This window comes from Bufo gargarizans, chromosome 2, assembly GCF_014858855.1.
Source record: "Bufo gargarizans isolate SCDJY-AF-19 chromosome 2, ASM1485885v1, whole genome shotgun sequence".
In the NCBI taxonomy this organism is placed as follows: domain Eukaryota; kingdom Metazoa; phylum Chordata; class Amphibia; order Anura; family Bufonidae; genus Bufo; species Bufo gargarizans.
The window spans coordinates 313,060,767-313,075,676 of record NC_058081.1 but is presented as its reverse complement, the minus strand read 5'-3'; the positions used below and the strand labels follow the sequence as shown (position 1 = coordinate 313,075,676).

The following is a 14,910-nucleotide window of genomic DNA, read 5'->3' as shown; positions in this document are numbered from 1 at the left end:
GACAAGAATAGGTAGTTATATTAACCACTTGCCATCTGGGCCATTTGCCCCCTTCCTGACCAGGCCTAATTTAGCAAAACTGACATATCTCACTTTATGTGGTAATAACTTTGGAACGCCTTTACTTATCCAAGTCATTCAGAGATTGTTTTCTCGTGACACATTGTACTTCATGATAGTCATAAATTTGAGTCAATATATTTCACCTTTATTTATGAAAAAATCCCAAATTTACCCAAAATTTTGAAAAATTCGCAATTTTCTAAATTTCAATTTCTCTGCTTTTAAAACAGAAAGTGATACCTCATAAAATATTTATTACTTACCTTACCCCATATGTCTACTTTATGTTGGCATCATTTTGGAAATGTCATTTTATTTTTTTAGGACGTTAGAAGGCTTAGAAGTTTAGAAGCAATTCTTCAAATTTTTAAGAAAATTGCCAAAACCCACTTTTTAAGGTCTGAAGTCACTTTGTGGGGCTTACATAGTATTTACTCCCATAAATGACCCCATTGTAGAAACTGCATCCCTCATGTTACTTAAAACCGATTTTACAAACTTTGTTAACCCTTTAGGCGTTCCATAAGAATTAAAGGAAAATGGAGATCAAATTTTTTAATTTCACTTTTTTGGCAGATTTTCCATTTTAATCCAATTTTTTCTTTAACACATCGATGGTTAACAGCCAAACAAAACTCAATATTTATTACCCAGATTCTGCGGTTTACAGAAACACCCCACATGTGGTCATAAACTGCTGTATGGGCACACGGCAGGGCGCAGAAGAAAAGGAACTCCACATGGTTTTTAGATGCCATGTCCCATTTGAAGCCCCCTGATGCACCCTTACAGTAGAAACTCCCAAGAAGTGATCCCATTTTGGAAACTAGGGGATAAGGTGCCAGTTTAATTGCTACTATTTTTGGGTACATATGATTTTTTGATCATTCATTATAACACTTTATGGGGCAAGGTGACCAAAAAATAGGTTGTTTTAGCACAGTTTCTATTTATTTATTTTTACAGCATTCACCTGAGGGGTTCAGTCAAGTGACATTTTTATAGAGCAGATTGTTACGGACGTGGCGATACACAATACACAATAATAGCATTTTTGAAACAAAAAAATTATGTTTTAATCTGTCCATGTTCCGAGAGCTATTTTTTTTATTTTTTGAGATTTTCTTATGTAGAGGCTCATTTTTGCGGGATGAGGTGACGGTTTTATTGGTACCATTTAGTGGGACATACGCTTTTTTGATCACTTGGTGTTGCACTTTTTGTGATGTAAAGTGACAAAAATTGCTTGTTTTGACACAGTTTTTTTTTTACGGTGTTCACCCGAGGGGTTAGGTCATGTGATATTTTTATAGAGCTGTTTTTTACGGACGCGGCAATACCAAATATGTCTATTTTATTTTATTTGTTTCACTTTAACACAATAATAGCATTTTTAAAACCATAAAAATGATATTTTAGTGTCTCCATGTTCTAAGAGCTATAGTTTTTTTATTTTTTGAGAGATTTTCTTATGTAGGGGCTCATTTTTTGCGGGATGAGGTGACGGTTTTATTGGTACCATTTAGTGGGACATACGCATTTTTGATCACTTGGTGTTGCACTTTTTGTGATGTAAGGTGACAAAAATTGCTTGTTTTGTCACAGTTTTTTTTATTTATTTTTTACGGTGTTCACCCGAGGGTTTAGGTCATGTGATATTTTTATAGAGCTGGTTTTTACGGACGCGGCAATACCAAATATGTCTATTTTATTTTATTTTTTCTATTTTTAACATTTTTTTCTTTCCTGACTTGGTGAATGTTTTTTTTACATGTGAACCCTTTTTTTTATTTTATTTTTTTCAACACTTTATTTTTTTATTTTACACTTTTTGTCCCCCATAAGGTCATACAAGACCTCTGGGGGACATTTACTTCACTTTTTCTATTTTTTTTCACTGTTGATTTCTCCTCTAACAGGTGCTGACATAGTAGCCCCAGTTACAGCAGAAATACTCTCCCCATAGAGGCTGTACAGCGCAATACAGTGCTGTACAGCCTCAGTGCAGGGCTGATCGAGGTCTGTGAGAGACCTCACACAGCTCCTGCACGCTCCGGTCCCGGCGGTCACATGACCGCCGGGCCGGAACAGGAAGCGCATAGCGCTTCCTGCTCTGCATACACAGCGCTCGGTGAGCGCTGTGTATACAGCGATCCAGAAGGCAGGGACACCTGGGCACTGTCCCTGCCTTCTCTCTGGGTTGCCCTGCTGTCACTGACAGCGGGCAACCCGATCAGCAGCTGCACGATTAGCGTGCAGCTGCAGTTTCTGAACGGACGTTCAGAAACGTCCGTTCAGAAATAGAGATCCACCCATAGGACGTTTATATCCTATGGGCGGACGGGAGGAGGTTAAAGGCTGTTTGTGCCATTTCACAAATTGCGGAACGCACACGGACGCCATCCGTGTTTTGCGGATCTGCGATTTGCGGACGGCAAAACACACAATGGTCGTGTGCATGTAGCCTAAAACTGAGCCGAACACGTGTCATCATGTACTATATAGCACCCAATGATGCGTTCCGTCCAGCCAATCACTGTAATGCCAGTAGCTAACATGGCTACGACATTACAGTGAATGGCAGTACTTACCTGCACGTTTATTGGCTGCATACCAGCCAACAAACGTGCAGGCAGCAGACTCGAGCATTGTGCTCAGCCGAGCATGCTCACCCAGCACTACTTATTAGCCCTTATGTGAGAAAATTCCAGCCTTTTTTTAGGTGAATTAGTGGGAAAAAAATATATATTTTATAAATATTATCTACCTTTCAGCGGTGCAGTTATATGTTCTAAAGCCTTTTTTGGGGTGTATTAGTGGAAAAAATGGATAATTATTTGCCGTTCAGCAGTGCAGATATATGTTCTAAAGTCTTTTTTGGCGTATATTAGTTGGAAAAAGAGGGCATATTAGCAGTTGTGTGGTTAACTGAGAAAATTACAACAATTTTTGGCATGAATTAGTGGAAAACAAAAAGTATTATTTGCCGATCAGCGGTGCAGTTATACATTCTAAAGCATTTTTTGGCGTGTATAAGTGGAAAAAAATAAGGTTTCATTAGCTGTTCAGCTGTTAATTTAAATGTTCTAAAGCCTTTTTGAGGGTTTATTAGTGCAAAAAAAAAAAGGGGACCTATTAGCAGTTGTGTGGTGAAATTAGAAAATTTTGGCTTTTTTTGGCGTGTATTAGTGGAAAACAAAAAGTATTATTTGCCGTTCAGTGGTGCAGTTATATGTTCTAAAGCCTTTTTTGGAGTTTATAAGTGGAAAAAATAAGGGCTTATTTGCTGTTCAGCGGTGCAGTTATATATTCTAAAGCTTTGTTTGGAGTGTATAAGTGGAAAAAATAAGGGCTTATTTGCCATTCAGTGGTGCAGTTATATATTCTAAAGCCTTTTTTGGGGTGCATAAGTGGAAAAAAATAAGCCTCTATTTGCCATTCAGCGGTGTAGTTACGTACGGTATATGTTCCAAAGCATTTTTTGGGGTGTATAAGTGGAAAAAAATAAAGGGCTGTATTCGAGCAAAAAAAAAAAAAAGGCTTATTAGCCATTGTGTGGTGAAGTGAGAAAAAGAAAGCCTTTTTTGACATGTATTAGTAGAAAACAAAAAGTATTAATTGCCGTTCAGCGGTGCAGTTATAACTAAAGCCTCTTTTGGCGTGTATAAGTAGAAAAAAAATAAGGGCTTATTTGCCGTTCAGCAGTGTAGTTAAGGCCGTCTTTAACGCTGGGCAAAAGGGGCTGCTTCCCCGGGCCCAGTTGCTCCTGGGGGGACCAAGGCATCAAATTCAATGACATCAAGTGGAGTGCCTAGGGGGGCTGGTCCACTCCGGGTGTTAGGCTGTCAGCTGCACAGGGGGATGCTGCAATGCATACATGCGTGTGGGCACTCCAGGCAGTGAACTATGAGAGAGTGAGATCTGTGATTCTCTTAGGAGAAAGGATCTTAGATGCAATCATCACCATGTGACCAGTAACATAGCAATATTACTGGTCATATGGCTATGACGTAATCAAAGGTCCTTTCTTTCTACCAAGAGTTTTGCTGCAGCCTGCAGGAGATGGTTTCCATAATTATGGAGCTTTTATTTGTGTGAAGATTACATTAGGAAAAGGTGACAGGGGTTGTATGCTACTATACTGTAAGCTACTGTATAGTGGGGTGCTGTATAGTGTGGGGTGCAATACTGCTCTACTGTATACTGTGGGGTGCTGTATATTGTGGAGTGCTATACTGCTCTACTGTATACTGTGGGGTGCTGTATAGTGAGGGGTGCTGTATAGTGTGGGGTGCTGTATACTGTGTACTGTTAGGTGATATACTGCTCTACTGTATACTGTGAGGTGCTGTACTGTATGCTATAGGATGTTATACTGCAGGGTGTTATACTATATATTGTATAATGTGGGGCACTGTATACAATAGGGTGCTTTACTGAATACTGTGGGGTGCTGTATACTATAGGGTGCTATACTGCATACTGTGGGGTGCTGTATACTATAGGGTGCTATACTGCATACTGTGGGGTGCTGTATACTATAGGGTGCTATACTGAATACTCTGGGGTGCTGTATACTATAGGGTGCTATACTGTATACTGTTGGGTGCTATAGTTAATAGGGTGCTATACTGCATACTGTGGGGTGCTGGGGTGCACTGCAATGCTAGGGTGAGCCGAGCCCCGGGATCATTCCTGAACCGCAGAGCGGTGCCCACTACCAGCCCTGAGCCCAGCTGCCCAGAGCACTGATCCTGAGCCTGCTGGAGTCTTCAGAACTGTAAGAATTTGCAGTAATTCACTGTATTCTACGAGGTGTGTGGATTTTTTTGTGTGTGTTGTGTTGTAGGGGGCGCGATTGCATGCTTGGGTGTGGGAAGGCAGGATCCAGAGGGCCCAAGTAAATTCTTGCCCAGGGTCGAATTAATAGTAAAGATGGCCCTGGGTGCAGGGGAGCAAATGTTTTAAAAGCCTTTTTAGGGGTGTGTTAGTGGAAATAAAAGAAGCTTATTGTTGTGTGGTGAAGTGAGAAAATTCCAGCCTTTTTTGGGGTATATTAATTTCCTTTTTATTTATTTAGTTGATCTAACAGTATGTCAGACAAAGAAGTGTCAGGCCCTGCACAGGGGAGTGGCAGAGGCTTAAATGTTCCAGGCACAGGTGGCAGCAGAGTAAGGGGGCTAGGCAGCAGGAGTCGCAGTGAGAGGCCTGAGCTTCCGGTGTCAGCAAGAGGTTGTGTCTTGACCCAGCGGTTCTTAAATGGTTAACTCGGTCATCCACTTCGTCCCAAGTGATATCAGACACCCCCAGCCAAGAGTCTGTGGGTTCGTCAGACACAACTCTTAGTTAGCATGGCCCGGGAGAAGGCCCTGTGCCCTTACGTGTCCCCAACCTTCCTCTGTTATTTTCTGTTCCCTCAGCCAGAGAAGTATTATATGCTGTGGCCTCAGCTCCACTATACAGCGAGGACGAGATACTAGAGGACAGTCAGCAGCTACTGGCCAGCCAACATGTAGGGGAGACATCCGCTGCTTTCTCTGGTAGGCGGGCAAGTAGTGATGAGGAGCGTGGAGTGGGAGCGGGTGATGCAAGAGGTCAGGCTCCTGACCCAGAGACTGTTGAGGAGGACATCAGTGACATGCAGACAGTACTCGATGATGATGCAGCTAATCGCACTTGGGAGCTGGGTGAATTAAGGGCTTCATCATCATCGGGAGAAGAGGGTAGCAACTTGCCCGTGAGGCAGCGGCAGAGCCAGCAAGTCACTAGCGTGGCCGGGAGTCAGCATGGGGGCAGCAGTGGGAGGTCAGGAGCTAAACATGCAGCAGCGGTAGCAGTCAGTCAGTGCGGAGTATTGGGGGTAAAATCACCTACTCGCGGTGTGAAGTTTTATGTTAAGCTGCCGGAGGAGGTAAACATGGCCATTTGCCGAATCTGTGGGAAGAAGGTGAAGCGTGGCACACAGACCTGCGTCAACATATGCAGCATCACCATTAATTGGCCTGAGAGAACCATGGCTCCAATGTGGTGGTCCAGCCTGCCGCAGCAACTGCTGCAGCAGCCGCTGCATCACCCAGTGGCACGCACCCGATTTAAGGCAGTCAAGGCTCCACCACCTCAGCCGAAGGAAGCTGTCTGTCCTTCCCATCATCTACCGGTCCTGATGCTCCTGCTCTTCACCCTCCTACTACTCATCAGTCATTCAATCAGCAATCATTCACAGAAGCAATTGCCAAGAGACAACAGTATGAGTGCATTCATCCAATGGCGCAGAAGCTAAACCTGCTCCTGGCAAAGTTGCTGGTGCTACAGTTCCTCCCTTTCCAAGTGGTGGACTCTTCACCCTTTAGAGGACTGATGGCTTGTGCCGAGCCGAGGTGGAGAGTCCCAAGCCATCATTTCTTTGCCAAAAAAGCAGTACCAGCCCTGCAAAAATATGTAGAACAGAAGGTGAAACAGTTCTTGAGCCTGTCAAAGTGTGGAGCTGTAACTACAGTCAAGGACAATATATGTCCTTTACGGCCCACTGGGTAAATGTGGTTCCTGCCCAGCCAAACCAGCAACTTGGCCAGGTGATGCCGCTTCCTCCACGTTCTGACATTGTTGGTCCTGCAACAATGTCTGCCTCTGCCTCCTCATCCTCTACCGTGTCCTCAGCCTATACTGTAGGGACAATTGACAGGGCCCCACCAGCACACCACATGTGCAGAGAACGATGGTGTCACGCTGTTCTGCACCTAGCTTACCTGGGCGAACTGAGTCACACAGGGGAGGAACTGCTCCGCGTCGTTCATAAAAAAAATTGAATCCTGGCTTTATCTGCTATAAATCAAAATCGGATCCACGGTGACCGACAACGGAAAGAACATGGTGTCAGCGCTGCTTCAGGGAGGGATGAGCTATGCGCTGTGCATAGCGAGCGTGTTCAATCTGGTTGTCAAGTGTTTCCTAAAGTCTTCTATCCATCTGCAAGACATCCTAAGAATGGCCAGGAAACCTTGAATGCAGTTAAAAGGCTTCTGTCACTCCACTAAACTCTTTTTTTTTTTGGTCCCCCTACAATCCTTATGCTGCGATTTCTCAATATATATGGCTATTACACTGTTTGGTTCAGTAGTTCTATAAAAAAACTGACTTTTATATTATGCAAATTACCTCTCTAGCAGCAGGTAGGGCGGCTACCTGCTGCTAGCAGCCGCATCCTCCATTCATAATGACGCCCCCTCCTCATGTTGATTGACAGGGCCAGCGGACGCGCTCGTCCTCTGACTGGCCCTGTCTGCGTTTTAAATCTCGTGCCGGTCTTCAGTTGGTGCAGGCGCACTCAGAGGAGGACGCTCGCTCGGTCGCTCCATCCTCAGTGCGCCTGCGCCGATGACGTCACATGTACACCCGGCGCAGGCGCACTGAGGATGGAGCGGCCGAGCGAGCGTCCTCCTCTGAGTGCGCCTGCGCCAACTGAAGACCGGCGCATGATTTAAAACGCAGACAGGGCCAGTCAGAGGACGAGCGCGTCCGCTGGCCCTGTCAATCAACATGAGGAGGGGGCGTCATTATGAATGGAGGATGCGGCTGCTAGCAGCAGGTAGCCGCCCTACCTGCTGCTAGAGAGGTAATTTGCATAATATAAAAGTCCGTTTTTTTATAGAACTACTGAACCAAACAGTGTAATAGCCATATATATTGAGAAATCGCAGCATAAGGATTGTAGGGAGACCCAAAAAAATAAAATGAGTTTAGTGGAGTGACAGAAGCCCTTTAACTCATACACCGCCAAGCTCACCCTCCTTGAGCTGCAGTGGCAGAATGGCATCCCTAACTTAGGCTGATATGTAACGTTTCCACCCGTTGAAATTCCACCCTCTATATGTTGGACTGACTGTACGAACAGAGAAAGGCATAAATGATTTATTGATGGTACAGGTGGACAGAGGTACTCCCCGGTGTAACTTTGATGATAGCCAGTGGCAGCTCAGTACCCTTTTAGAAGGTCACTTTATTTGGACTACGGGATGAACAACGACATTCCAATGATTCATGTCCTGGAAAAGGTGCTTGTAAATCTGGCTGGTCAGGGGACTGAAGATGTGGCGCCTACATCTCCCGGCCACATGAGCCCTGTGGGGGCTTAACTGGAGGAGGAGGACATTTAAAGCGCACGCAATGTATAGCAAAATGGGTGGTTTTTCTACATAGGTGACAGGAGAGGAGGAGCAGGAGCAGCCAGAGGAGCAAGAGGGAGATGAGGAAGACGAGGCAGTTGACCCAGGCACACCGTGGCAGTATGCAGTAGAGATGGAGGCAGGGTGTCCCTCCAAGTCACTTGCGCAAATGGCCCAATGCAGGCTTAGTTGCTTGCGTAGTGACAGCCGAATTGCCACCATTCGGCAGAGGGATGACTACTGACCACCTTGTTAGACCCTCTCTACCGGTCCAAAATGGGGGCCATTTTTTTACACCCACTGAGAGGGAGGACAAACTGAATTACTATCGAGACATCCTATGTAGTAAGTTGGCCACTGCCTATCTGTGCCATTGTCAGTCCTCTCACAGGTCTGACCAGGGGGCTCTCTGCAATTTCCATGTTCCACTGACATGGCTGCTGTGGAGGGGTGGGAGGGTAGGAGCAGTACCAGCTCCATGACCAGCAACTTAAGTCTAGAGTCGCTAACTAGCATCTTTCTTCACCCGCCTAGTAAAGAAACTACTCACCAGCAATAGTACCTAGATATGGAGCAGAACCTGAACCAGCAGGTGGTGGCATACTTGGACAGCACTCTGCCACCCCAGATTGAAGATCCGCCGGACTACTGGGCAGCCAAACTGGATATGTAGCCGCAACTTGCCGGGTTTGCACTGGAAAATCTGTCTTGCCCGGCCAGTAGTGTGGCATTAGAGCCATTGTTTAGTGTGGCGGGGGCCATAGTTACCCCAAGGAGAACTCGCCTGTCCAAAATGTGGAGAGACTGACATTTGTGAAGATGAATCAGGCATGGATCAGCCAGGATTTCCACCCACCAATGCCTGATGCATCAGATGGGTCATCCAGGGCCATCTTTAACGTGGGGCAAAAGCTGCCTTTGAGCCCCGTTGGCCACTGGTGACGTGGGGGGGGGGGGGGTGGCAGCAGGGCACAGGGATATAAGCGCTTCCATTTTGGAAGCGCTCATCTCCCTTGTCTTCTGTATCTCCGTCCTCAGGACAGCGATACACATGGAAGTGCTGCAGCAGGGCAGTGGAGGGAGAGGCGTCCTTTTTTTATATGGTACTACTACTAGCACATGATTGGGGGGAATCTCTTGGGGCACCTGTTACTGGCACATGATTGTGGGGCATCTATGGGCTCACCTGTTACTGGCACATGATTGGGGTCATCTATGTGGGCACTTGTTACTGGCACAATATTTGGGTGCATCTATAGGGTCACTTGTTACTGGCACATTATTGGGGGGCATCTATAGAGGCACCTCTTACTGGCACATTATTCGGTGCACTGTGGGGGCATCTATGGGGGCACTTCTTACTGGCACATTATTGGTTCCACTTTTTACTGGCACATTATTGGGGGCACTGTGGGGGCATCTATAGAATATAATTCTTACTGGCACATTATTGTGGGGCATCTATAGAGGCACTGTGGTGGCATCTATGGGGGAACTCCTTACTGGCCATAAAGAAGGGGTATTTTATATGGGGAAGGGGAGAGAGAAGTACTATGGGCTCATCTATGGGGGGCACTAAGAAGGGGTATTTTATACTTGCAAATTATGGGGGACACTGAGGGCATCTACTGGGGAACTATATCTGATGCATTTTATACTGGTACATAATGGGGACACTAGGAAGAAGGGGGTAGAGTAGCACTATGGGGCATTTACTGGGGGCACTACATAGGGGTATTTTATACTGGCACATTATAGGGGCACTATGGGGAAATTAGCTCAACTGGGGGCATTAAAAGGGGGTATTTTTTGCACTGGCACTTTATGAGGATAATTATTACTACTGGGGGCATTATGATGGGCTTTATTACTACTGGGGGTCTATGGGGAACATGATTACTAGTATGGGCACTATGGGGGCATCATTACTTCTGGAGCACAGTGGGGACATATTGGGTGCACTGTAGGAGCACTATTACTACCATGTGTGCTGTAGCAGAGAATTATTCCTATTGGTGGGACTTTTGGGAGCACTATTACTGTGGGCTAAATATCAAATGACCTCACAGTACATGTCAACGTTTACTATTTTAGCAAGCTAATTGATGGTCCATCTGGACTAAATACGTCTTTGGATCATGTACTGTTTTTATTAGCTAAAACTTTACTTTTATTAGTTATTTTTTTAAATAGATTATTTCACTATCTATACATACATAGACACTACTTTGACAATTTAAAACTATCAGTGGTGCGGGCTGCTCTGTCAAATTATTCACATTCATCACCTATAGTAACCTACTGCTATTTTATTGCCACCATTATTTTTGTCACAGCTGTTGACCGTCTGCTATTTATTGCCACTGTTGTTTCTAACTTGTTATTACTGTTGGCTAAATTTCTTATCGCCTATATACTCATGCAGTCGCTGCTAATAAAATAGCAGTTTTTAACGGGATTCACCGCAAATAAATTTGGATCGAATTGAATCTTTTCGGAAAATTCAGCGAACCGGCCGAATCAAATTTTTTAGAAATCCGCTTATCTCTACTAGCCGCTTTACAGGCTATGGCAGCGCTAAAGACAGCCCATTAGTGCCAGTGACAAAATCAGGCTCCCTTCTGGGCGGAAGTCTCTGGAGATTCAGCGCAGGGCAAAGGAGAGTATCTGAGCATGAAATGTCTGGGTTAAAAATGTTGGTATGTCCAGGTTCAGCCAATGGAAGAGGATACATTTCATGGGTAGAAGGAAGAATGAATTCAATGAAATTCCAGCAAATTCTGGAATAAAACATAACACCAACTGTAAAATAGAATTTGAGGATGGCTACTACAAATGGATAATGGTCCTAAACACACCTCAAAATCCACAATAGGCTACCTCCAAAGATGCAAGCGGAAGGTTTTACCATGGCCCTCACAGTCCCCTGATCTGAGCATCATCGAAAATCTGTGGATAGACCTCAAAAGAGCAGTGCATGCAAAGAAGAATGGATGAAAATCCCTTAAACAAGTACTGAATGACTTTTGGCTGGCTACAAAAAGCATTAATAAGCTGTGATATTTGTCAAAAAGAGTGCTACTAGGCACTAACCATGCAGAGTGCCCACAGTTTTGTATCAGGCCCTTTTCTTTCCTTGTTATTTTAAAAATATAAAAGATGAAAATACAAATATTTTTGCTTAATACAAAGGGAAGGTATCAACTTTCACTTTATGCCTTTTGTAGATCGTTTATAGTAACATTAATTTTTACATGGGGTGCTCAAACGTTTGCACTTTTGAATGCTACTGTGTGTATATATACACAGTATATGAAGGCCTATGAAATTCATCGGTTTTTAATGGCCATCTTCAACAGTCATTAAAAACGAATGCAAAACGGCCATTAAACACAGACAGACAGAAAATGGATGAACAAATGATTGAAAAATGGAAATGAAAAACTGACAGTGTGTTCATTTTTAACGGCTGTCCCACCCCAACACTGCCATGCGCATGTGCATATGCTTCTGGAAATAAAGAACTATCTGTAATAAAATATAAAATACGATAGGAGTTGGTGCAATATCTCTTCCATATATAGCATTTGCTATAGCACTCCTACATAGTGGTCTGTAATTTCTTTTGTCTTCAAACAAAGCCACTTACCATGCTTTTACCCTTCTTCAAGAATCCTCCTTCACCATCTTTCATATATTCTATTTCTTAAACCACTGTACTCAATTTCTGTCATTTTAAACAGAGTGCCATCCACTCTCATAATGCTCAAGAAGCATATTTACCAAAAGGAACAAAAATTCAATATTTCTAAATAGAAAGCAAATACCAAGCGGTATGACATGGATACAAAGTAGGCTGTTTTCTATTTGACCATAAGAATGATCACACTACATATCGTTATCCCTTCTAACATTTGAATGCTAATTTCTTCAAAAATAGGATGTTTGCTTGAAATCTGACAAACTTAGTAGCTGCAGGTCATGTCACACAACTCACAAGCATTGCATAATCAAGGTGTTCCTGCTTTTCACCTAAAGACAAGGATGACCTATGGAGAAATCAGAGCACACAAACCCCAGTGTTGCAGTGTTTTGTGAATTAATTCACTCATTTTAACCTTTTCATTAGGGTCCATTCACACATCCGTAGGTATTTTGCGTTCCTGACAGCGGACCGCACATCGCCGGCACTTTATTGGAAAATGCCTTTTCTTGTCCGCAATTGTGGACAAGAATAAGACATGTTCTATTTTTTTCGGGAATGGAACTGCGGATCCGGAAAATTTGCTATGCGGACAGCACATAGCATCCATTCCGGCCCCATTGAAAGTGAATGGGTCCGCAAAATCTGATACGGATCCGGAAAAAATTGCGGACGTGTGAATGGGCCCTTAAAGGCTATGGGCATCTTAAACATGATGAAGCATATGTTTTTATAAAGTTATGGTTTATTTTTGGTTAAAAAAAGAGTTGTACTATATTTCAGGCTTCATTCCTTTCCAGACTCTCTGATATTTAGCAACAAAATTGGAAATTTCAGGCTCCAGCACTCACTTTTTGAAGTGTCAATTTCTCCATCTTTATTGAGCAATAGTGCATAGACAATACAGGACTCACATTCTCTCTGGTGTAGGCTGTTGACGCGTTTCGAAAGTTTTCTTATTCGTAACGAATAAGAACCTTTCGAAACACGTCAACAGCCTACACCAGAGAGAATGTGAGTCCTGTATTGTCTATGCACTATTGCTCAATAAAGATGGAGAAATTGACACTTCAAAAAGTGAGTGCTGGAGCCTGAAATTTCCAATTTTGTCGCTATACTTGAATAAGGAGGTTGAAAAAACCAAGGCACCGAGCACGCGGATACATCTTCACCGCAGAAATAGTGAGCCGGTATCCTCACTTTACATGTCTCTGATATTTAGTTGGCAACCTGCTCCTAGTTTCCAAGTTATATTGTGCGGATGTGCCCCCACCCCACACAAAAAAAAAAAAAAAAAAAACATAGGTCTTTGTGTCAAGGATGATCCAATTTTTACTTGCTCTAATGTAGCAGCACAACTTCATTTCTGTTCTGATTTCCCCTACAACAGGTCATGATGGATCTCCTGTCCATTGTGTGGACAGACACTGATGCTGTGAAATGGGAGTCTTCTCCTCCTACAGTGTACAGTGAATTCTCCCTCAATTCATACACAGATACACAATCTATGTGATTTATCTTTCCTCCCCCTGTGCTGTCATTTCTATCCAAAGCCTGTGTGTTTTATCTTCCCTGAAACCTGGCTGCTTCCCCTATCTCCATTTTATTATCTGCCATGTACAACCTCATTCGGCTCCCTGCTTCTATATCTAACTTGAGAGAAGAAAGGGGTAGAGAAGAGGGTCAACAGAGCCAGAAGAAGCGTGCTATTAAAATATGTAAGATAGGATAGCTAGATATGTGAAGGAGTTCTACAATCTCTATGGTGGCAACATAATAATTAACTATTAATAAAGATTATTAGAAAATAGTTTAACTTTTCATTTAAGAAGAATATTAGCAACAAAAACGCCAGTGCTAGAGTTTCCGTAGCATAAACACTATTTAGTGTAAATTTCCATATGCCAATGACCTGATATGCATATGCTGAATTTACTTATTACATCATACCTCTGAATGTTGAAAAGTCATGCTTTGGCAAATTTTCTGAAGCTGAATTGCTGTCATCATTGCTTCCAAGTTGAAGGCATCCAATGATGTTGGGTATTGTTTTCTGACCATGGGATCTTCTTCTCCAGTCTCCCCTACTTCCTCTGTCTGGGTGTTAAAATTGTTTACAAGTTTGCATACATTGAGAAGAGTCATTTTCCAGTATGGAAGCCTTGCCTTATTCACCTAAAGTGAAATATTTGGAAATTATTATGAGCACAAACAAACAAATATATTTGTATACTCTTCTTACACATAGCATGTGACTCAAACACATTTCTAAATCATTCAGATTTTTACTGTCATAAAACAAGCAATAATAGATTTTAGTGAATTTGTACTGCTTTCAGTATATTACTTAGATTTTCAGTAACACAAATTAATATATGAATATTCTCAGTGCATTTCAGCCATTAAATTCAGTCATAAATTTAATTTTTTTATTTTTAAATGTAAGAAATATATTAGCTGATTTAGCACATTTGATTCATATGAAATATCCACAAATAGTATGCTTTCTACTTGGTTTCCATACACACCTAGCTGCAGTGATGGAGCATGTAAACATGTGCTTTACAAATGAAAAGATATTCAATTCAATAGGAGCAGTGTAACAATGACCAGCTCTGTCCAAGGTTGACAGAGCTGTTTAGTTCCAGTGCCTATTTCCAGCACTGAAGCTAATACAGAATATCAATGAGGGTCCTGGGAGTCATACCCTCTCCACTCCAATCCTAAGGATATGCCATCAATATAAAAATCTTGGGAAAAATGAATTCAAGTTTTTTTTTTCAGGTCTGGTCATTAAGTGGTTATATAGCATTTTAATGAAATGAACAGTAGTGCTGTCTTTAGTTTTGAGGAATTACCAGAATAACAAATATGAACATTTTTCTTATTTCTGCTGTAGGTGTCTCAAATCCCTATTTGAAAGGGATGTTTATAGCCAATGCAAAATTTTATGGTTAAGAAGTTTTGCACAGACTAAAGCAA

General features: G+C 42.9%; 1 protein-coding gene across 1 annotated transcript in view; it reads right to left on the bottom strand.

Moving 5' to 3' along the window:
- NTS (neurotensin) overlaps nt 1-14,910 on the bottom strand; it is an 80,591-nt gene that overhangs the window by 38,149 nt on the left and 27,532 nt on the right. The window contains exon 3 of the mRNA XM_044277223.1: nt 13,879-14,103. Coding sequence (XP_044133158.1) covers nt 13,879-14,103 — 225 coding nt within the window. The remainder of the gene's footprint in view (nt 1-13,878; nt 14,104-14,910) is intronic.